General features: G+C 48.8%; 1 protein-coding gene across 2 annotated transcripts in view; it reads right to left on the bottom strand.

Moving 5' to 3' along the window:
* Positions 1 to 23,596, bottom strand: part of PRKCB (protein kinase C beta) — a 283,543-nt gene extending 259,947 nt beyond the window's left edge. For both annotated transcript variants that reach the window (XM_054693796.1, XM_054693795.1), the window contains exons 1-2: positions 23,233 to 23,596; positions 22,196 to 22,227 (exon numbers count right to left, since the gene is read on the bottom strand). In XM_054693796.1, the coding sequence (XP_054549771.1) occupies positions 22,196 to 22,227; positions 23,233 to 23,405 (205 nt within the window). In that variant the 5' untranslated portion in view covers positions 23,406 to 23,596. The remainder of the gene's footprint in view (positions 1 to 22,195; positions 22,228 to 23,232) is intronic.
* Positions 23,597 to 23,927: the final 331 nt, after the last annotated feature.

The raw sequence follows: 23,927 nt of genomic DNA on the forward strand, positions 1-23,927 counted from the left end.
CTTCACTCATTTCCTCCAGTGTCAGGGGCAGAATTTAAGTCAAGTGTAAATGGTTAGTCCTATTGTTACAGGGTAAGCTGAGAGACTCTCCCACCACCGCCGCCGCCAGGCCCCCAAATCAGCCTAAAAGGTTCTGCCATTCACCTCATCAAGTCAAAGCATATTCTACTGCATGAGACCTTCCATAGAAAAGAATTAAACATGTGCAACAAAGAGAAAGAATAAATTAGTTTTCACATGAAACACCCAGTTACCCATCCCCTCGTGGGTAAATGCCCAGCCAAACAGGGTTGGCCCAAAGCAGGACCGCTGAGGCCCGAAAGGCTGTCACACGTCTAAGGCACCTTTGAGTGGGGGTCCAAAGAAAAGGGCAAGAGGGGGGCAGGCAAGTCTGGACGGAAAAGAGCAAAATCAAAATACAAGTCTGCCGCTGTCAGACTCCCCATAAGGCTCTCACCCACGTCTCTCTTTCAAGTGTCGCCTTCCATGTCCCCCAAGTCCCCGGCACAAGTACAAGGCCAAGAAGCAAATACAGCTTCTTCACATGTCTCTGCTCCACGTGCCTCCCCCAGGTCTTCTAGATCTCTCTCTTGCTTCTTCCTTCTCCCAGTCTCCAGCATCTCTTCCCTGCCCAGCTCTACCCTTCCTTAGTGTGGGGCTGGAAACCTGGAACCTCCCCTTTCCCTGGGATTACTTTACCCTGTTACACTCTGACCACGGAAAAGAGAAATGATTAGCCCAGAGCCCCAGATGAAACACAAGGACCAGGCTGGGAGAGCCCTTTCTGACCCAGCCACTGCTTTGAACAACAGGCTGTCTCCTGTGAAGGCTGGGAGTGGAGAAGGCCCTAACTTGCTATGTTTCCTGTGTCCCTGATCACAGCACCCCCAAAATAGGTTTCTGCTTTAAGAAGTCTATGTTGTTCTTTTTCCCAGCAATTATCACAACAATCTGTAACAATCTCGTTTTTCCTTTGTTTACTTGTTGATTATCTTTCCCTAGAATGTAAGTTACATGAGGAGTAACGATTTTCCCTATCTTGTTCACCACTGTGTCTCCAGTCTCTGGCACACAGTAGCTGCTCAATTAGTACTTTTTGAATCTGTAAGGTGGGATTCTTCCAACAATAGAGCAGGAAATCTGAAACACTGTACCTGTGGGTAAGAAAGACTGCTGAACGGAGACACTGCCTATGAAAGAGAATTGTCCTCTGTTGGAGAGAACCACTTCAATTCCTGAAGCAAAGGGAATAAGATCACCAGATTGTGTGAGGATTCTTCTCTGTGGCTCCATGGATTATTTAAAAATTAGAAACAGCGCCTCCCTGGTGGCCTAGGGGTTAAGTCTCAACTATCACCCCTGTGGCCTGAGTTCGATCCCAGGGTCAGGGAACTGACCCACATGGCACAGCAGACCTCTCCTGTCTCGCCCGCTGCTCCCCTCAGCAGTGTATTTCAGTAGATCTGCCTGTCCTGCTCCCCACTCTGTCTCTGATGAATCCTCTCACCCCCCACACCTCTGGCCTACACCCCAGCTCTTCTATGCATAAATAAATAAATAAAATATTTTAAAATATAAAACTAAAAATTAGAAACACAATGTAGGGACCCGTATTACAAACTTTAAAGTCTGACCTCAACTTAGCCAAGATTTTACCCCATACCCGTAGTGACAAGGCTGATACAAAAATGAGAGCAGTCACTTCCTCTTTTATGTTAAAAAAAAAAAAAAGAAAGAAAAAAACTTACTAAACTCTGAACTTCCTCTCTTATAACCACAACTTACTACTGTCTTTCTTTGGTAAAATGATGCTCAAATAATCATAATCAGGCACCTCATTGGTGCTGACTACTAAAGCTTCTACTCAAAACTATGCCTGGTCATTGCCTACTGCATCCATCCTTCTACAGGGCCCATCCAGGGATGCTGATGGGCCCACACTGACCCAGGACCACTATAAAACTGCCCAGCTCAGCTCTGGCCTCTCGGCTCCCAGGACAGACACTGTCCTGGCCAAAATGAAACTGAGCCCAAACCAGCAGGTGAGGCGGAGACACAACTTTGCAGCCTGGATGACGGATGCGGCAGCCTGAGTTTTGGGGGCCCGGGTTCTGCCACGCACCAGCTCTGTGGTATTGGGGGTGGCTTTGATCTCTGGGCGTCAGTTTCCCATAAGTTAGAAGACTATTGCTTCTGGTGTGGCCAAGCACACTCCCACTCAACCCAACCTTCCTCTGGACAAAATTTTCAAGACTTTTTTCACCTGGAAGCACTGGAGAGTAAGGAAAAGGCCAGTTCTGCAGGGAGGGTTAAAACTTGAAAGAAGGGAAACATTTCACAGCCTGTCCCCGAAGAGTAGACTGCAGTCAGCACCAAGTGGTTGCTCAAGCTCCAATACCAAACACTAAGGCTTTCTGGCTTGCTCCAGAGGACAGACATTAGGCCGAGCACAGCTGCTGGGACATGAGTCGGGGAACAGAGAGACGCCAGAGAGACTCGAGCGGACCCCAACTCTATACTTGACACTATTGAGTGCCGGGCTGACTCCTGAACCAGGCGCACACAGGACAGCCTCAAAGGTAAAATGAAAAACAGAATGAACATCTGATGTCCAAGGGACAGTTCACGCTCCAACCCCTCAACCGCTCACCAACCACCAACATTCTTTAGAGAAACAAAACAGAAACCAGAGTCTCCACAACACAACACACAAAGCGTCCAGGGCATAGTCGGAGGACACGGTTCTTCTCCGCCTCTCCTCGCTGCCATTGACAGCATGTCAGCCTCATCCCTCGTGGTCAAAGGATACAGGCCTCTGCTCCACTTAGTCCAAGGTATGACACAGGTGCTTCCTTCCTTTCAGCGAGGATGTGGCGCTGGAGCCGACCCAGCCTTCCTTCTTGGGACCAGAGATGGTGACACTTTGCGGCTGGCAGAGTAAACAACTGGAGAATCCTGAGTCTGTGATGACCCCGTGAACCCCTGGAGCCACCTAACTGCAGACAGCTTGTCATTCACAGCCAAAGCATCCTATCTAGAACCACCGCCAAACTGGAAAACTACGAGTGTTTGCTCTCCATGGAAGCCGAGCACGAAGCACTTGGCTTTTAATTTAGAAATTAGAATTATTAAATTACAGCAGACACATTCGCCCCAAGCCCAAGGTTGCTTCATTCTTTTTATTTAAAAAGGCAACTCGATGCGTTGGAAAGCTGTTTAAGACAGGGCAGCACCAAACTGAGCCATTCTCTTTCACAACCAGAACTAAAAGAAAATGGAAGGAGGAAAAAGTAACACGTCGTTCCTTGCTGTTTAATGCCACGTCCAATTAAAGTCTTTGAGTAACTCCGGCAATATGCCTTAGAGATTCTGGAAAAATACAATCCTGGAACAATAACGCCCAAATCATTACCTCCATCCCTGACTTCACATTATTCCCGACTGCCTTGTGGACATCTACACCGGTCTGAACCACAGGTACATCAGCTCAACACAGCCAATGAGGAAGTCCCCATCTCTGTCCCCAATCTTTCTCTGCTACTTGGATTTTCTACTGCTATTCGTGATGCTTCTATTTACCAAGTGCCCAAAACAAGAACTCCCTCAATTGCTGACAATATTCATACATTTTTTGGCTCCCGTGTGCCAGCCAAAGTGCTGCTGTGCCCCACACAAGTATTACCATGTTCAACCTCACAGCTCTGCGCAGAAGGTACTGGAGTTAACGCTTGCTCCTTTTTTGTAAATGAAGAGGCTAAGGATAAAAATGTGCCTGGGGTCCTGGGATCTGAATCCAGATCCATCTAATTTCTCTTTTTTCCCTACTTCACACAGCAGATAGAGCCCAACAGGTGAGAATTCCGCCACCGGCCTCTAAGCTGACCTTACTGTCCACTGTTCTCAATTCCCTTCTGTTCTCCTGTCTTTGTATGCACCCTTCCCACCTCCCCCAGGACTCCTCAGACCTTCCCTCACTTGACTGTTCTCTCTCCGGCACCCAGGGGTGCTGGCCTCACCACCTTAGCAGACTCCTGCAACTTTGGAACCCTGGACGTCTTCCTCTCCTGCTCTCAAAGGCCTCCTGCCTTCTCTCCACCCCCTCCAAACTTTCTCCTTTCCAAGCCGAAAATTTCAGTCCTTCAACGACTTCCTCTTACAAGTGTCCCTTCTCTCTCTTGCTTCCCCTCCGGCTCATGACACTCATGCCCACTCTTTCACTGCTCTGCTTTCTCGAAACTCAACTTAGAATGCGGGCGCCTCTGGGCAGCCTCCCCCAGACCCCAGGAAGTGAGCGGCTCCTGAAGTTGCCACCTCCTCCACCACAGTGCATGTCACACTGTGACACGTGCCTGACTTGGGGGGTCCTTCCTGTGAGACAGGGGAGGCTACCCTGTGCGAGGGCAGCACCTTACATGGTGGGTAGCTGAATGTGCCAACTAGACCATGCTGCGCAATGACTCCTTTTATATTCCTCTCCTTGGAGCGGATTTTGGAACATACATGGGATGGAAGCCATGCTGACATGCCTCCCTCTGTCCTGGTCAAAGGATGCTCAGGGTTCCTGGCAGAGCAGCTGACCCACAAGCTTCAGTATGGGAGGCCACCTTCTGATAGTCACCCTCTTCAAATACAGGAGTCCCCCACTTTTCAAAAGTCTGTGTGACGCCACTGCAATTTTTAGAAAGGCCTACATTAGGAGCTGTTTTTGCTAATCAATAGAAATCTAGGGGGCCTCCCCTGGTGGCACAGCGGTTGAGCGCTGGGTTGTGAAGCTGCCCACAGCCTCTGCACCACCGGTTCGATCCCCGGCCGCCAGCGAGGGTCCCACATGGCGCGTAGACATCTCCTGCCGCCCGCTGCTCCCCTCAGCAGTGTATTTCCTCAGTCTGCCTGTTCTGCTCTGGTGAATTCTCTCACCCTCCCGTGCTTCTGACTGTACCCAGTGCTTGTACAAATAAATAAATAAATCTTAAGAAAGAAAGAAAGAAAGAAAGAAAGAAAGAAAGAAAGAAAGAAAGAAAGAAAGAAAGAAAGAAAGAAAGAAAGAAAGAAAGAAAGAAAGAAAGAAAGAAAGAAAGAAAGAAAGAAAGAAATCAAGGGCCTCTGTGGTGGTGCAAGGGGTTAAGCACAGCACTATGAAGGTATCAGCAGACTCTGCAGCACAAGTTCGATCCCTGGCCAGCCAGGCAGCAACCCACAAGGCACAGCAGACCTCTCCTGACTCGCCCGCTGCTCCCCTCAGCAGTGTATTCAGTGGATCCGTCTGTTCTGTTCCCCACTCTGTCTCTGGTGAATCCTTCCAACACCTACACCTCTGGTCTGTACCCCAGTTCTTATATGCATAAATAAATAAATCTTTAAAAAAGAAAGAAGGAAAGAAATCCAAAGATCCAAAGAGGATTCTTAGTTTTACAACAAAAGGAGAAAAGCTGGTCTAGCACTGGCTTGGCAGAGAGCCCTTCTAGGGGCACTGAGCAAAGAGCACCCAGCGGCCCTCCACGCTCCTCCCCATACCCAGACCGTGCATGTCACCTCTCCCCTGCTTTTACTGAACGTTAGTCTGGGTTTTATGTGTTATTTGGTATGATTTGGTGGATTATTTTTGGGTCGGGGAATGAGCAACAGTTTTTCCATATAGATGAGTGATAAATGCATCTTCACCTTACACAATTCCATCTACGAAAGGCTTCCTAGGAATGCTCTACTTGCAGAGCTACTTCTGCGCTTCCAGACCTGGGGCAAGTTACTTAATGTCCCTGAGACTCAAGTTTCTTCATGGAGTTAAAATGAGACTCACTTCCCAGGGTGCCTGAGACATTAATGAGAGTGTATGTGAAGCATTCCGTTCAGTCTTGATAAATTAGATCACCTCTTTGGGGAAACACTGTCATCCCCTGAACACATGTGCCTCCCTTCAAACTGATGCCAGGACTTTCATATTCTCAGCCTGTCCTCCCCAAGAAATCAGCAGTCACGGGATCACCAAAGTCCTCAGCCCAGAAGCCACTTTCTGAATTCCTTATTCAAGACTAGGGCTAAAAATCTACAGATGTGCAAACAACCTCACTGTGGGGGGGAGAGGGAGGAGGGACAATTTTACAGGGACATTGTGGGTTTCACCACAGCTGGCAGGCACTTTCCTGGCCCTGGGAGAGAAGCTGCATGCCACCATGTGCCCCAGAGGCTGCTGAACACTATCCTGCCTCACTCTGTCAGGGACTCTCCCCATCATGGTGCCCTCCCACCCTGAGTGCTTCACCTTAGTCGGGGGAGCTCAGAATCTGACTCAGAAAAGACCCAAATTCAATCTAGACTCCACAGTTCTTTGGCAAAGTTGCATCCCCTCTAATCCTGTCTTCCCATCTATGAATGGGGACAACCGCAAGTCTTAATAGAGGGAGGAGATGCAAAGGGATAAAGCCTGCAAGATGCCCAGCGTGTGGTGAGCACCCAAACCCCAGCAGTCTTCGTCATCACCATCCCCTCTGCCATCAGTACCCAGAGCATCAGCAATTCTGTAGCTCCACGTTCCTTTTACACAATCCTACACTCAAGTCTATGTTTGATCCCTAACTATATGGAACTTGGGAGAATGTTTTCCTAGCAGGAATAACAACAGGAGCAGCCTCCCTGGGCTATGGAGAGGATTAAATGAGTTAATAGACATAAAGCACTCCTAACAGTGCCAGGCACACAGTAAGCACTCAATAAACGTCAGCTTGCGTCAGCAGCACTTGAAAGCCTTATTTGAAGATGTCCAGGAAATGGAAAATTCCCTTGGCCTGACTTCCCAGCTGGTAGAGATCCTCCAAGACTACAGAACATCCACAGGCACTCAGGCAGGGACAGATCTAGCCCCAGTTTCTTAATGTCCCATCTGGAGCACCCTCGCCCCCCTTCAGCCCTCAGGCCCCAAACTCAGAAAAAGCCAAAGGGCATGACAATGAGGCCAGCTGTCCTTCGGGCTGCCCCCTAAGGGGGACATCAGAGAATCTAAACATAAGCTGCACCTCAGTCCCAGGAAGCCCCCAGCTGGAGGCTGCCCTCACACAGTGCCATCGGGCACACGACCCACCTCCGTGCTGCTGCGTGTTCCCACAGCTTCCGGCAGCTCTGTGCAGCCCCTGAACACCTCCTCCTCCCTCCCTCTGTGCCGACTCTGTTCATAAAACACTTCTTTCTCAACCCACATTATCCCCCAGGATAACCAGCGACTTCTCTCTGCATGAGAGGGGTGACTCCTGCCAGCACTTGACACAGAACTCGGATGCTCCAGCAGGCGCCAGGTCAGCCCAGGCAGCTCCACCAAAACCAACAATTCCATTTTCTAAAAAATTTTTATCCCATACTTCCAATCCTGTTTGAAAAAATAACCTTCATCGGTGATAGGTTAAAGCACAAAGATGACAGAATAAGGGGGGGGGGGGTTTGTGATGGGGTGAGAATCAAACTTCTAATTATAAAAAATTCAAAACTGCATTTATGTCATCTCTAAAAATAAACAAAGCCTCAACAATCCATGGGACAATTTCAAGAGCTTCCAGAGTCTCTTCTCCACACTTGTCACACCGGTTTGCAAACTGACTGCAAACTTACTGTGCAAACCACAGTCTCAGTTCACGCATGCCTAACTATGTATACACGCAATTAAGTTTTGTGCAAAAATAGTTACGCTACTTGTAATGCCTTCCAGTGTTGCCATTCTATTGTTTCATGGTGTTCGTAACCTGCTAAATGGACTTCATGACCTTCTAATGAGTGATCCAAGCTTAAAAAAAAAATACCTTTAGAGGAATTCAAGAAAACTCATCCCACAGTAGAGCTGACTAGGTGGGAAGAGTTAAGGCCAACAAGAACTGGAGTCAAGAGTCCAGGCTTAGAATACAAGTTGGGGTTCACTGTGACTCACAAGTAAGTTATAAGGGAAGTGAGTAAAGTATGCTAGCTCTCCTCCTTGGTAGCAGGATGACCCTGGGCAAGACACTGACATGTCCCTAGGTCCACTTGGGGTAACTTTTCTGTAAATGGTATTCCAGTTCTGGCAAGCGATGATCGATGGGTCTAGACAGCAGCCCTGTGAAGAGATCAAGGATGAGGTCCCACAAGCATAACAGCAGTCCCGGAGGTAGAGTTTGGAATGAACCTCTAAGAGAGCTCTGGAAGCATGGAGTAGACCTCACGCTGTGCCCCCCAGGCCTCCTTACACCTCCAGGCCCAAGACACTCATTTCTCAGCTGCTTGGAGAGTTGAAAGCCAATAGCTCTCAGCTATATCCTCCCTGGAGACCCTTCCTTGGGGAAAAAGCTGCCTTGTCCAAGATAATTCCACCTTCCCACAGGCGGTGCCCATATCGTGCAAGTCCCCGCCGACCCAGTTGTGAAGGGCCAGTCTGGCCACGAGGTCGGCTTTGGCCTCTACCACAGCTACTGCACAGCAGCTCAACCTCTCTCTCCCTGCTTCCCTGAGTCCTCTCAGGTGCAGTTCCCAAGTGTTACTCCCCCACGCCACCTACCTTCAAGTCTCCATCACCTAAGATAAGGCAGAATGACAGAGGCCAGAGGTGCAGAGGAACTAAGAGAGACTGATGCCTGTAGGCCATCTTCGAAGAGGATTTTTGAGATTTTTTTTCATAACTAATACATAATGATGAATCACATGTTCCTTGCATGCCCCATCTCATCCACATCACACGGTTCCCGGGTTCTATGTCCTTATCTTCATTTCACAGATGGAAGAAGCCAAAGACTAAAGAGGTTCGGAAAGACACCTAAGACCTTGTGGGGGATCACTGGAGGAGCTGAGGTCAGAACCCATGCCCTTGATGTCATCCCAACCACCTCAGCTCTGTAGTCACATCACTGGGTTTCATGAATTACCTCACATCTACCTCCTTCTCACATCTCTCCCAAGGTCAGGGGCACGTGTTCTGAATCCCAAGCTCTTAGTGCAGTGCATTGTACGTGGCAGGACCTGAGTGATAATTCTGTAGTATATGCTGGTAGAATTCAGCAGTACTGGGAGTCAAATTCAGCCATAATGGTGACAGTGCTCAGTCATAATGGCGGTGGTACTCAGTAGTAACAGCGGTGGTACTCAGTCATAATGGTGTAGTGCTCAGTATTTCATGTTCTTAAGTCCTGGGCAGCAACTCACTTGGCCCTGTCACTTTCCAGTGAGATACATCCTCTTAAGTATCAGTGGTGAGTACTCAGCTGGGACCTGCCATTCAGTCAAGTTCAGTTCATTCTGTCCTGGACCATGTTTCTGAGAGCTCAGTGATCTCAAGGTCCACACTGAAATTGGTGTGGTAGGCTCCTCAAGATGCCACACATTATTTGAGGCTTCTCCCAGCAAGAGAAGAGTCATTCCCACCTGTTTTCTAGGACAGGCTTGTGACTCGCTTTCACTAATAGAGTATGACAGAAATGACACTGCAAGTTCCAAGCCTAAGCTTCGAGAGACCCTGCAGTCTCTGTTCATGCACAGGGATCACCCACGGCCACATGACCAAGCATGGTGAACCCTCAGGAAGATGAGAGACCCCCCCTGGAGAAAGGCCCCAGGTGTTCCAGCCTGGCCATGAACACCCAACCCCTGCCTAGACCAGAAGGACCATCCAGCTGAACTCAGCCCAAATTACTGACTCACAGGAACCAGCCACTACATAAAATAGTGGTTATTTTAAGCCACTAAGGTTTGAGATGGTTTGTTATACAACTGATAACTGCTGTGTCGCATATCCAGTCAAATATCCAAAAGCAGAACCACCAAAGGATTCTTCTACAGAAGAGATGGCATACAAGCAAAAGAAAAGAACGAGCTGGGTGATCCTCTCCCTGACTCAAAAATAAATGCTTACAGTGGCCAAGACAACCCCAAAGAAGCGAGAATCCTAAATGGTTGGAAAACTAGAAATTCTGACAAGAGCCAGATTCTTCAAATAGCTACAAACAAGAAGACTGCTTCTTTATTCAAATCTCAGTAAGACAAACAGACTTTGCTCTCCCCCAAACCTACCCACATATGTTTGATAAGATAAAGAGGTCTAGGGTTTCACAGCTCAAATGAGAGAGAGAATTGAATACACCAGCCGGAGGAAGTAAAAGGAAGCCAAGGCCACAGGTGCTGAGGCGGGGTCTGCTGTGTCCGCCAACACCTGTCTTCTTTTCCTCCTGGACTCAGAGCTGGTCAACACATCCCAGCACCACTTGCAACTGGCATGTCCAACAGAATGTGAGCAGAAGTGATACATGTCCCTTCCAAACTGAAGCTATTTTCTCTGTTCCCTCTCCCCAGCCACTGGCCCTGGAGCCCTGAATGAGTGCGTGGAAGACTGTTGACCAAGATCCCCTGAAGTTGTCTGTGTCGTGACTGGGAAATAAATCTCTGCTGTCAAGTCATAGAGACTTCCAGCCTTATCTGTTACAAGCAGCTTTAATAGATTTTTCACTAATACCTGAAGTCATACAGAATTTCTTTTAATGCAAGCCCTAAAAAATTGATTTATGAGTTCAAGTTTCCTGGGTATTATCAGAGCTAAATTATTGGCTGGGAAAATTGTCAGGATGCCCTGGCTTCCTTGTTCTACAGTTTGCAACCGATGGGCAACATTGAAAAGGGAAGCAGATGTCCCCCAAGAAGGCAAATGGCACCATCCCTCATTGGGTGACTCCAGAAGATGCTTATCACCCAAGCGGATTTTACTTCTGTGTGCAAAACTGAAAAATTCCCAACTAACATTTCTCAGATTCAGCCTCAATGATTTAAAACTGTGCTTTTTTAAAAAATGTTTTCATAAAGTGTAATATACATAATATAAAAGTGGGTGTAAGTATATAGCTCAAGGAACTTTTGAAATCTGAACACACCCGTGTAACCAACTCCCAGAGCAAGAAACAGAACATGGTCAATATCCCAGAAACCCTTCTCAGTCCCCCTACAAGCTTCCCCTGAGGGTAGTCACTATCCTAACTACTATCACCGATGCTTACTTTCACTTGTTCCTGAACTTCAAGTGAATGTGGTGGTTCAGACTAGACTCTTTTGTGTCCAATGTTATTCCTGGGAGAGTTATTGATATTGAGGATAGCTACAGTTTGCTAATTCCCGTAGAGGTATAATATTTCATTGTATATCTACTATTCTACTGTTAATGGGAATTTAGGTAGTTTCTCATTTATATTAATTTAAAAGAAATTCTTCTCACTCCAGTCCACCAGGGTCCTTGATGAACAAAGGCAGAGACTTCAGTAGAGAAACTTTATTTTCACAAAGAAACATGGACCAAGTCTGAGCCTTTGCCAAAGTTAAGTATGCAGCATTCACCTGCTTCTGAAACAGGTTCTAAAGAGGGTAATTTGGGGGGCAGGGGGGTGTACAAACAAAAATGATCAGAGCTTATAAAGCAAGAAATGACATACTCTTTATTAAAAATACAGATCAAGCTATGGCAAAACTAGTAACAAAACCCAAATCAAAACCCTCCATTGAGTCATTTCTCCCCTTAGACCATTCACTCACTTAATAAATATTTATTGAGTACATACTATGTACCAGGTATGGAACTAGGTATTCTAAAACACTGGGAAATGAGACAACTGTGGTCTGGGGACCACATCTCCTGAAACTTACACTCTGGTGGGGGAAAGAGACACTAAACATTAACTATATAATTGGAAAATGTGAAAAATGACCTAAGGTTGGACAAGGGTGAAGCTGATTTGAAAGGAAAGTCATCTCTGAAGAAGTGACATTGGAAGTTCTGAAGGATGAATAGGCAGTGAGGGAGATGAATGGAAAGGGAAGCAGGAAGAGAAATTCAGGTTGAAAACAGAGCATGTGCAAGAGCCCTGGCTGGGGAAGGGCGTGGCGTGATTGCAGAAGATAAATCACTTGTGGAAGACTCAGCTGGAGGGAGAAAAGTGAGTGAAAAAATAATGCAAAGGGAGGCTCGTGAAGCCAACTTGCAGCTCAAGGATAGCAACTTTAAGGATTCTGGACTTACTCCTGGGAAAAACAGAAAGCCCAGCAAAAGATGGATCTCTGACTCACACAGAAGTCCCTCCCCAGGCTCTATGCCAACCCTGTTTCCCTGATGGCACTGCTTGACTCAGATGAAAGTATCAGTATACCCCCCAGCCACACATTTTGCCATACACACAAAAATCCAGATAACTCTCCCCTTTATCATTTGCAGCATTGCCAAAATGCTAAAGAATGATTCCCACCCTTAGGGAGGGAAGGAAAATCTTCAATAAAGGGTGATCCCATGAAGATCACCATCCCTACCACCACAAAACAAGAGGCAATCCTGCAGACTCCCCCTCTACCTTCACCCACATTATTTTCTAGCTTCTCATTCAATCCAAAGGGAAACACACACAGAAACATTCCATCCAAAGAGTGAAGAGAACCCAACATTTATAAAGTGACATGGTCAGAAATCTATTTAAAGTTGAAATGATATCAACACATTTTCAAAATGAGGCAGCAGATGGGACAATTACAGATTTCAATTCAGCTTTCTGAGGTTTCCCACAAATTAAAGCATCGAAAGCCAGGAAATTTGTTGCACAAAAAGCACCACTCTCATCCACTTTCAAATCACCTCCCTGACCCCAGCTAAGCTCTTCTCACTCAGCTGCCCTGGAAGTTGCACCTAATGCTATTGACCACGGTGGGTAAGCACAGTCACTCCTGCAGCACCTCTGGGGTACAGGAACAGCCATTTCGCCTCCCCCAAAAGATGGCGAATTCAACAAGGACAAGACTGTGGCCAGCCGCAGGAATAAGGCATTAACTGCTGTTGATCAAGTGCTCACTATATGTCACTGCTAAGAACCCCTGACACATGCCCGATAAGCTAGGCACTATTAGGATTTTCTTTTACCTCCCAAGAAATAAGCTCAGGGCCTCCCTGGTGGCACAGGGGTTAAAGACAGTGCTATTAAGCTACTGCCAGCCGCTACAGCATGAGTTCAATCCCAGGCCAGGGAGGTGACCCACATGGCGCAGCAGACCTCTCCTATTTCAGTAGATCCGCCTGTTCTGTTGCCCACTCTGTCTCTGGTAAATCCTCTCACCACCACCACCCCACCTCTGGCCTACACCCCAGTTCTTGTATGCATAAATAAATAAATCTTTAAAAAAAAAGAGAGAGAGAGAAAAGAAACAAACTCAAAGAGTTTAAGTAACTTGTTCAAGGTCCTACAGCAAGAAGCCAAGATTTGAACTGACACCTTTCTGTCTCCAAAGCAGAAATTCTTCATCACGGTGCAGCATGTGCTCAATAAAGACATACTGGGTAAGTGACAGCAGCAGGGAGGGAGAGAGAGAGTGGGAGGTTTCCTTTCAGAGGAAAAAATAATTTCTATGGCCTTCTACGCCTAAGGATGCAGTGAAAAGAGATATCCCTATTGTTAGAACCATAAAAATAACCCAGTAACCACTTCCCAAAATAGAACCATCAACAATATGACTGACACGAAAATCCAAATGCCTCTTTAGGACGGGAGGATGGCACAGCCTCCAGATGCATGGGTGGCACCGCCCCACCGCTTCCAAAACGGCCACTTCAGCTCCCCATACCTGACCTCCCGCCCTGCAAACCTGGAATTTTAGGATCTGAGTCATGGTAATTACTCTTTCAAAATGCATCTCATGCACCTCCTTTTTCAAACATTTGGCCATTTCACTCACACACACACACCCCCCAATATATCTATCCTCTTTTAAAATAATGACAACCACCACTTCCTAGTCACTACCTGCCTGCACAGGCTTGGGTCCTCCAATGTGACGTCCATCTCCCACCAGCTCCGCCCTCACACATCCTCCTTCCTGTTCCCTACATGTGCCCTGTTCTCTCCTCTATGTCGCAACTGTGCTGTCCTCTGTCTGAAACGCCCTCCTGGCCCCCGCCCCCTCGTCAAGCTGGGAACTCCCACTTCTGCTGTGAGATTGTTCCCAAATGTCACCTCCTCTGTGGAATCATCTCTATCCCTCCCAGGAGTAAGGATGTCACCCAAAGCATTCTAACACCAGCAATCGCACTGTTCACTTATGTATCAGGACCAGCGGGCCACGTGCTGTTTTTCCTCAAAAGACCAGGAAGATCATCAAGGGTAAGGGCAGTGTCTTGTTTCTCATCAAAGCACAAGTTGCAACCTGACATTATATGATATATTTCTCCTAAGTTCCTCATTAATTGCTGTTTTCCTTCTAGTAGAATGTAAATTCCAAGAGGGCAAGGACTCTATCTTATTCACTGCTCCAGCTCCAATGTCTAGAATAGTACCAGTACATGGCAGGCACTCAATAAATATTTAATGAATGAATGGATATCTGGAGAGATGGTTGGATGGATGGGTGGGTGGATGGATGGATGGATGGATGGATGGATGGATGGATGGATGGATGGATGGATGGATGGATGATAGATAGAAGGAGAGATGAATGGATTGGTGGGTGAGTGGTGGATGGATAAATAGATGGATGGGGAATAAAGGCAGGATCATGTTTTTACTAATTCAAGGTCACAAGAAACAGAGAGGATTTAAAATCAGGTCTGTTTGACTTTTCCACTTGCACTCCAAATCCAATTACACGGCCTACCTAGAAACCCAAAATGGCCATGCGGTATGGGGCAAGATGAAAGAAAAAAAGAGTCTAGAATTCCCTTAGAAACATGGTTATTGTTGAGTTAAGTTAATTTCCTCTTACTTAGCAAATGCCAAGACTCAACAGGAAAAGGACTAAAACCATTGATTTGGGTTTGCGTTACCCTCTGACTCAGTAAGGCAACTTTCTGCAGGTGTACTGAGGGAAAAGAAGGACAACAAGCAGGGCAAAAGACAATTAAAATGTAACAACAGGGCCTCCCTGGTGGCGCAAGGGGTTAAGACGCAGCCTGTGAAGCTGTCCGCAGCTTCTGCAGCATGAGTTTGATCCCCGGCCAGCCAGGGAGCCACCCACATGGCACAGCAGACCTCTCCTGACTCACCTGCTGCTCCCATAAGCAGTGTGTTTCAGTAGATCCACCTGTTCTGCTCCCCACTCTGTCTCTGGCCCCCGCACCTCTAGCCTACACCCCAGTTCTAGTATGCATAAAAAAATAAAATAAATCTTTTATTAAAAAAAGTAAAAAATCCTCAGTGAACATTTACTAAGTGCCCCTGTTTATACTCGAGAGGTGTTAAAGACACCAACACTGGCACCAAACATTCTCCCTGATGAGATCAGAAAGAAGGGGAAAGAATGAACCAAGGATCCTTCTCTATAAATGATTCAAAGTGCTTTACTATGAAACTGTTTTAAAATTATCATCCAAACAAGAGAAAATAGTGTGTAAGAAATGAACAAAGGAATGAACAGTGGTAGAATCAGATATGGACCTAGGGTGAGGGAGGTATTCGGAAGGCAGGGAGTGAGCCTGCGCCCCTGAATTTGGCTTTCAGCTCACAAGTGCCTCTCACTAAAATGCTTTGCTCGCTCTCTTCTTATTCATTCACTATCTATTGGCTCCTCCAACCTCTGAAATGATCTGGCTTTTTTTCTGCTTTACAACAATCACCTTCAACTGTGACCCCTAAACAAAAAGGAAGTCACCCCATTGTCTGAGTTATTAGCTAAGAGGAGATGAAGTTCTCTGGCAAACAGAAGTCATTTTTAAAAGTAGCCCCCTAGGGCCTCCCAGGTGGTGCAAGGGGTTAAGCCTCAGCACTGTGAAGCTATCAGCAGCCACAGCAGCACCAGTTCAATCCCGGCCAGGGAGCTACCCACATGGCACATTAGACCTCTCTGGTCTCGCCCACTGCTCCCCTCAGCAGTGTATTTCAGTCGATACCCCTGTTCTGCTCCCCACTCTGTCTCTGGTGAATCCTCTCACCCCCTTCCAGCCGCACCTCTGGCCTACACCCTAGTTCTTGGATGCACAAATAAAATAAATCTTTAAAAAAAAAGAAAAAGAAAAAAGAAATTAATTAATTAATTAAAGTTACTCTCTAATTCTACTAAACATTCATCTGACTTGCAACCATGGCACAAATACTGATGCAGGGTTTCGCTACAGAATGTCACAGAGATAAAAACCTCTACATCTCTTTATCCATAATATGAGCAGTTTCACAGGACAGATTTTTCAGCTCTGGCTCCTTCACAACTCAGTCTTTCACCAATTACCTCTGAGAATGAGAAGTTGTTTATGTTTTGGTTTTTGTTTTTCATTCTCAGACCAAAAGTTTCCCAGACTCCACCCCCTCATTTACATAGGTTAGCAGTCATATATTCCCAAAGCACCCTGTGTATTTCCTTCAAAGCACTTAACAAAAGTGACATCAAATGCTGGTGTGATGATTTATAGGATATTTTATCTCCCCCACTGTACTGTCAGCTCCACAACAACAAGGATTTTCTCAAAGTAGAATTCACCACTGTAGTCCCACCATCTAAAACAGATCCTAACACACAGAAAACTTAATGAGCGAATACTTTTGGAAGGATGGGCTGGCGAGAGGGTGGGTCGGTGGGTGGGTGGATGGATGGAAAGGATGGCTGGATGGACAAATGGGTATATGTGATAAATACACACTTCCTACCTGACTTTTAAGGAGCCATCATACCTCCAAATACCACATGAAAGGGTTGATTTTGTACAGTCTATAAAAAGACCAAGAGTCTATCTAAAGACTACACACAATTTCGGGCCTCCCCTGGTGGCGCAGCAGTTGAGCGCTGGGCTGCAAAGCTGCCAGCACACCCCCTGCAGCCCCCGCAGCACCGGTTCGATCCCCAGCCGCCGGCGAGGGTCCCACATGGCGCGCAGACCTCTCCTGCCGTGCCCGCTGCTCCCCTCAACAGTGTGCTTCTGTCCTTCTGCCTGTTCTGCTCCCTGCTCTGCTCTGGTGAATTCTCTCACCCTCCCGCGCCTCCAACTGTACCCAGTGCTTGTATAAATAAATAAATAAATCTTAAAAAAAAAAAAAAGACTACACACAATTTCAATGGAAAAATTAGATAAGTGAGGTCAAAGGATTTATGATATTAAGTCAAATACAAAAATTGACAAGGAACCAAACTTTTGATGAGCTTATAACTGATACTCTTATCCATCCAAGAAGTGATTGAACTGAAATGTCAAAAGACCTGAGCATGGATTTTAAACTGTACTTAGTAATTTAACCACCTATAAATGAAGCGCATCAAAGGGAGATGTACAGTCTCAAACCTGTGATATATTGATTCACGTGTATCTGTGTATAAACACAAGTGTGCATGTGTGAGTGTGCATGTGGGAGGGATGTGCAAAAAGAAAGAGACAAAAAGAGACAGGCAGAAAGAGAGATAAGAAAGAGAGAATCTATATAAATTATTTTTAACCCTTTCATTTCCTTTTGACCAATTACCTTCTCTTACATCTTTTTTCTTTATGAACAAAATGCACCACACAGGTTGTATCTATTTCTAGGCAGCACCTGGAGTATCACTAATATTTGGAATTAATATATTTTTAAATTATTTTGTAAGAACCTGTATATCATATCAACTAGATTTTCAAAGGTCATATTTTCCATATTTACTTAAAAAGACATTCTGTTGCCCAGTGACAACGCTTTAAGCTTTTCCTGAATCTTCTACAGCTCAAAATGAACTTGCTGTTGCCTCTCCAACAAAACAGCCCTCCGTTTTAAGAGGTAACATTAACCCACATAAAGATTCTTATTTCAATTGGGACCTTGGGGTTGAAATCCCACTTCAGAAGAAAAAATTAAAAAGTCAAACCATCAAACACAAAGTCAAAAAGTGTCTGCCTTTTATCCACAGAGAAGGCCCCAGGGCATGTTCAGAATGAGCCAAAGGGTGAGTGAGTTTCACTCAAAGGCCTCAGGGATCTGCTTCTGGGAAGGAAGGAAAATGGGTAACTGATGTAAGCCTAGAACTTGCAGCCTGACTCAGTGATTGCACTAAAGGAAAAAGGGGTAGGGGAAAAAAAAGACCCTCTACATAGAATTTTACAGAGAAAGTTCAACTAAAGTGCAAGATAGCACATTGTAATTTTGTAGGGAAAATGAGGCCAAAAGGAAAATTAACCTTTGAGTCATCTTTGATTGTTGTTTTTTTTTTTTTTAAAGTACATATTCCAATCTATATGTGTTATCTACTGATTAAAATAAACTTGTATTCTACAGTGTGGATGTTGATGAAAACAAGCATGGTGGTGTCCATGCACTATTAGGGGTTTTTTTTAAGAATCATTTCAATGAGAAGGTTAAAAACATGTTTTCTACTCTACACAGGAAAGGAAAGAACTGGTTTACTCATTATAATCATCAATTAATCACCAATGCTAGCTGCCCAGACTCAGAAAATTAGCACAATGGGGTTTTTCTAGAGTCCAAAGCAAGTTTAGATCTTTCTCATGAGGAAAAGGGTGAGAAAGAAAAACTCAAGCCTGGTTCTCTGGGCTCAGAGACCAAGCTGCGCTCTCATTGGTGTTACCCAAGTCTATGAAGAAACAGACCTGAAAAGAAAACCCATCTACACACACGAAAGAGGCACAGCCATTTACTAAGAACTCTCCACTTCGACACAATTTCCTAAGCTCATCAAGTAATAATGATCATCTCACTTGGAGTCACTGATACTCATTGCAGCTATTTCTCCTGCACCCCCCTCATGACTCCTCACCATAAACTAATAAAGCTACCACCCACTCCATTTTACAGACAAGAAAACCGAGGCCACTAAAGGTAGATGGTTTGCCCAAGGTCACACAGCGAGTAGGTCACAGATCAGAGGTTCAAACCCAGCTCTACATGACTCCAGCCCCACACTACAAGTTCTGATGGCTCCATCATTGTCTCCCTATTTTTATTGAAGTGATTTCCTTTATTAAAAAAAAAGTTTTTCTCTCTGCCAAACTGCCAACGCTTCCTGGGGTAAGAGTCTAGTTCATCCAAAGACTTGTCTTAATTACGATGACGGCACTAATGAAGGTTCTACGCTCCTCTAGAGAATGCTAGAGGGAAGTCTGCTTGCTGAACTGAGGCGAGCCTCACTGGAATCCAGAATTGAGGCCTTTTCAGATTCAGATTCAGGGATTCTCAGTCAGCAGAGACAGTCCTACACTGAGACAAGTCCTACCTCACAGAGGGAGGTTTTAAGCGAAAATGGGGAGCTATGTGGTAGTCAAGCTGGACTTTTGTCCTCTAGCACACCACAAAGCGAGACCATCCATTCTTATGCTCTGCTGAGCACACAGAAACCATATTCTCCACACTTTATGGACTTTCTGCTCTCAGCCCAGACCAGCATCCCCACGACAGGACAGCAGGACGGCTCAGAGCCTTCCCTGTTAAGGATCACCCTATACGCCTCCTGCCCAAGAATGGGAGACCACACCCTCTTCCCATGGCTACTGTGGAATGGATCCCCCCCACCCTAGCGTTTAGCTGGGAACACGGCTACTGATACGGGCATTACTTTGCCCCCACAGTCGCGTGCAGCTGGGGGTGGGTATGGGCTTCAGCTTTAGCTAACACCAACAGGCAGACATACTCGCAGCAACTTCCGCCAGTGACGGCAAGCAAGTGTCCTTTGCCTTCCTTTTTCCTACCCTCCTTCCTACCGGCTGATACAAGGATGCCATGGCTGGTCTAGCGTCCTTCTTAGACCATGAGGTAACTGTTGATCCCGGCATGGTAGAACCAAAAACCGAAAACCCAGGGAACCCAGGGCCCTGGCCTCTGTGCTCTGGCTTAGATAAGAGAATAAAGCCTTACATATTTTCTACAAAATGTGGATCCCGTTTTCATCAGATTCACTGTCAGAGGAAATAGAGGCAACCCGAACTACTCAGCTAAGGAATTTCTCCAGGGTTCCAAAATCAGTCCCAAATCACTCTGAGCATATCTGAGGATGACCTGTCCCCCTCCCTGGGTATCCCCACCGTAAACCTCTCAATTTCAGGGGCTGCCAGTCTGCCCCATCCCATCCTGTGCTCCTTCCCACTCCAGCCCAACTGGAACACACTGCCAAAGAAGTGACACAGAGTGACCAGTGTCACAGGTAAGACTGACTCTCACCTTCAGAGGCCATCTTCTCTCACACCAGCTGCCCCACGATTGGGGCTTGGGGAAAATCGTAAGAGCTGGTGCTTTCTGAGTGCTTGCTGGTGCCACACTCAGGTCCAAGCATCTAATAGATTGCAACAAGTGTGAGCACTCAGTAACTCTGAAAGACGTGCACTGTTACTAGACCCATTCCACAGATTGGCAACCTGAGGTACAGAGAGGCTAAGTGACATCGCTGGGAAGGCCCAAAGCTCCTGGCCCACCTGTAGCCTGGGCACAGGACCCCTAATCTACACTGCCTCTTGGGGAAAGAAGAAGAAAGATAGTTTTAAAAGAAAGCACACCTCCCTCTAAAGGGGCCATATTTCATTGCAAACCTTAATTCTGCTTTATTTTCCTACAGCAGAAAATTCCTGCCATCTTCTGAGTTTTGAAAAAAAGGATCTCCTGCTTCAGATGTGTCACCACCTGCACATTTCAGAACCCGACCTCTAACAGACAACAGGTGCATAGGAGAGAAAATGGTCAAAAATCACCCTGACCTCAGCATGAGACAAAGACTGAAACAAATCATGGAAGCGAAAGGCAGCCTCAAAGATAGTCTACACATTTCATTCCTTCCATTCCAGCACCAACACACCACTGGAAAACTCTGCTTGAGAGGTCAGACAAAGTTCTAGAAAACAGTGCAACTGTCTGTACGGGGACCTAGGTTGTTGCCACTTACAGGAATGTGGGGAGTCCTCCAGGGCAGTGCATGAAACTGAGGCTCTAAATTTGGCTAAGATGGCTGGGCGGGTACATCAGACACACTGGCAGAGCCAGCCCAGCCCCGGGTCTCAGGTAGGAGGGTGCAGGAGTCTCAGAAGACAGTGGTGGCAGCACGAGCATTCTGCACAGCTGACAAGGCCACCCACGCTCACCAGGGATCACTTTACCTTTCCCTGGAGGTGGAGGTGCTACAAAAAAACCATCAGTCGGTGCTAAGTCATATCTCAGACTCCCTCACACTCAAACGCTTTCTTTTTCTGATCTAAACTCAGCTCATCAGGGTGGTCAACTTGCCCCTCAGACACAACCCAGAAAAGTGACATTTCTGACCAAAGTTAACCAGGCCTACCCTAAAATTGAAAGGAAAACCAAAAGCCTTTGCATCTCACAGGCTGCAAACAAATGCCCACTGGGGCCAGGAATGGGTGAAGCAGGCCTCCCCATTTGGGATAAAATGAGAAAAAATGGTAACTGGGTGCTCTGTCTATGAATACAGGTGCTCTCAGCTCCAAACAGCAGAGTGGGGCTGAGATGCAGCAAAGTTGAAGTTGGAAATTCAGAGGTGTACGTGAAGTCTTCCTGTTCTAAAATGTTGATGCCAATTCAAAAAATGTTTAAGGACTATAAGGGTTATTTGGCCCCCAAGAGCCAGTCTGCAACCAGAGATAGCCAAGAACACCTGACGCCTGATGAAGCCTCGCCATCAGGTGGGCCTCCCTGGTGAAGCTCAAGGATTTCAAACCAGATGCAAGAACCCAGGTAACCAGTCCCTTGGCGCCCTTCCTGTAACCAGCTAGCAGACAGAAGGGGCGGTGTAAATCAGGGTCTGAGATGCAACCCATCTGGAACATCTTCCAAAGAACGAGGAGGCACAGGGGAAAATCACAGTGGCCTTTATAGGGGGTTGCACCATGTTTCTAGCCAGCAACCACCTGTGGAGACCCCTTTCAGGCAGGGGAAGAGGCAGAGCTGCAGAGTGTGGCATGAGGCGGGCGGCGGGTGAGCAGATGCGGGAAGGTCTCTGAGAAGACACCTCCTCCTCCAGAAGCAGCACTGGCCATGCCAGGCAGGCAGGTTCCATGCTGACTTGCCGCTTGACTCTCCGTGCTGGGAAGGGAGGAAGGGTCGAAGCACTCCTGGTACCCAGGGCCTCCGGGTCCAGGGGCCTCTCCTGGAGGGGCATCAGGGCCCCGGCACACAACACCTTAAAGGCCCCTTCTGTGCTGATCAAACCTAGCCCGGGAGGTCACCCTGACAGGCGTACTTCCTTCTCTCTGCTTAACTCAGATACTTCCAGAAAGTCTTATCGCCATCTCTTCCCCCACACACAGCATCCCCAAAGCCCCACAGCCTACCTTGGCACTGGAATCCTTGCTTCCCGAAGCCCCTGCAAAGGCAGAAGGAGGCTCGTCAGGCAGCCCGAGGGGCCCAGCCATCAGCTAGTTCCCCACAGAGTCCCCCCTGGCCCTGCCCCTCTACCCCAGGTGCAGCCTCCCAGCCACAGGCGGGTGCCCCAGCCTTCCGCCCGCGGGGGAGGGGGCAGAGTGGGGAGCTCGGCGGCAACTCCCACCTCCCCTCCGAAGGCCGAGGAGCGGAGGCCGCGACCACCAGGTGGCGAGGTGGGGGGAGCGTTTCCGTGGGAGTGGTGGGGGCGCAGGGCGGGGTGGGGGGCGATCCGCCCCTGAGATGCCCGAGGACCCTCGGGGAAAGGGACGGGATGAAGCTGCAGCCAGACGGCGGGCGAGAGACCCCGCGGCGAGGAGGGTCCTCGGGGGCCAGGAAGGCGGCGACGACTCCCCGCACTTGGAGGGGCAGGGTGGGGGCGGGGGAGCAGGTGCCCGCAGTGCCGCGAGGGGCAAGACCGAGGGGCGCACAGGGAGCCCAGACCCTCAAGGAAGGGCGAAAGGAGAACACACAGCCTCGCCCCCTCCGCCCCCCGACACGGAGAAGGCGGAGACGATGCCCCCGGCCCGCAGAGAGACAGCAAGGACACCCGGGCGCTGCCCCCGGGAAAGCGGGGACGGGGGTGCGGGCGCCTGCACCCCGGAAGGAGGCGGAGAGAGAGGGGAGCCCGGGCGAGAGGGCGCTGGGGGCGCTGCCCTCCCGGGGGGACCGACTCCCCGCGCCCGCGCCCAGGTGCACGAGAGGCGCCCGCGCGGCTGCCCCGGGCGCTCCGGAGGCGGCTGGAAGGAAGAGGGGACCGGAGGCGCCTCGGGGCGCCCGTCTGGGGCCGCGGGTGGAGGGAGCCCTCAGGACCGTCCGGGGCAGAGGGAGCGCGGAGCCGCGCGCGCAGGGGCCGGCGGGGCCGCTGCTCCCCGGGGGCGCAGAGGGGGCTCCCCGCGCGCGGCGCAGCCCTCGGGTCCCGGGAAGGTGCCCGCGCGGGCGCGCTCACCAGATGAAGTCGGTGCAGTGGCTGCAGAAGGTGGGCTGCTTGAAGAAGCGGGCGGTGAATTTGTGGTTCTTCACCTCGTGCACGTTCTTCTGCCGGAGGGCGCCTTTGCGGGCGAAGCGCACGGTGCTCTCCTCGCCCTCGCCCGGCGGCGGCCCCGCAGCCGGGTCAGCCATCTTGCGCGCGGGGAGCGGGAGCCGAGAGGTGCCGGCCCCGGGGCCGCGGGCCGCGGGCTGCGGGCCCGGGAGGCGCGAAGGGAGGCGGCCGCTGCTGCCGCCCGGGGCCGCGGGCGCTTCCCTGCGCCGGCTCGAGCGGCCGCGGCGCGCGGAGCCGGGGCTGTCACTCGCCCAGCTGCCGCCGCTCGTCCAGCTGCGCTTGGCACCGCTGGCCCCAGCTGCGGGGGAGGGAGGCGGAGCCCGGCCAGGCCCCGCCTCCCTCATTTGCATCGCGCCCAGGCCCCGCCCAGCGCCGCCAGCTGCTTTACATATTGGCACCCCGAGGCTGCTGGTCTCCAGCTCAGGGTTCCCCGCCGCAGCGCTGCGGCGCGGGGATCGCAGCCTGCGGGCCTCAGACCCGAGGCGCACCCCCCCGCCCCGTCTTCGGCCCCGGGCTGCGTGAAGAGAGGAGCACCTCGGGTGCGCCCCAGGGAAAACGAGGGGGGAAGCACCAACCCGGACCGAGGGGTGGGGGTGGGGGTG

This window comes from Talpa occidentalis, unplaced genomic scaffold, assembly GCF_014898055.3.
Source record: "Talpa occidentalis isolate TD23 unplaced genomic scaffold, MPIMG_talOcc4v2.1 talOcc4.12, whole genome shotgun sequence".
NCBI classification, from domain to species: domain Eukaryota; kingdom Metazoa; phylum Chordata; class Mammalia; order Eulipotyphla; family Talpidae; genus Talpa; species Talpa occidentalis.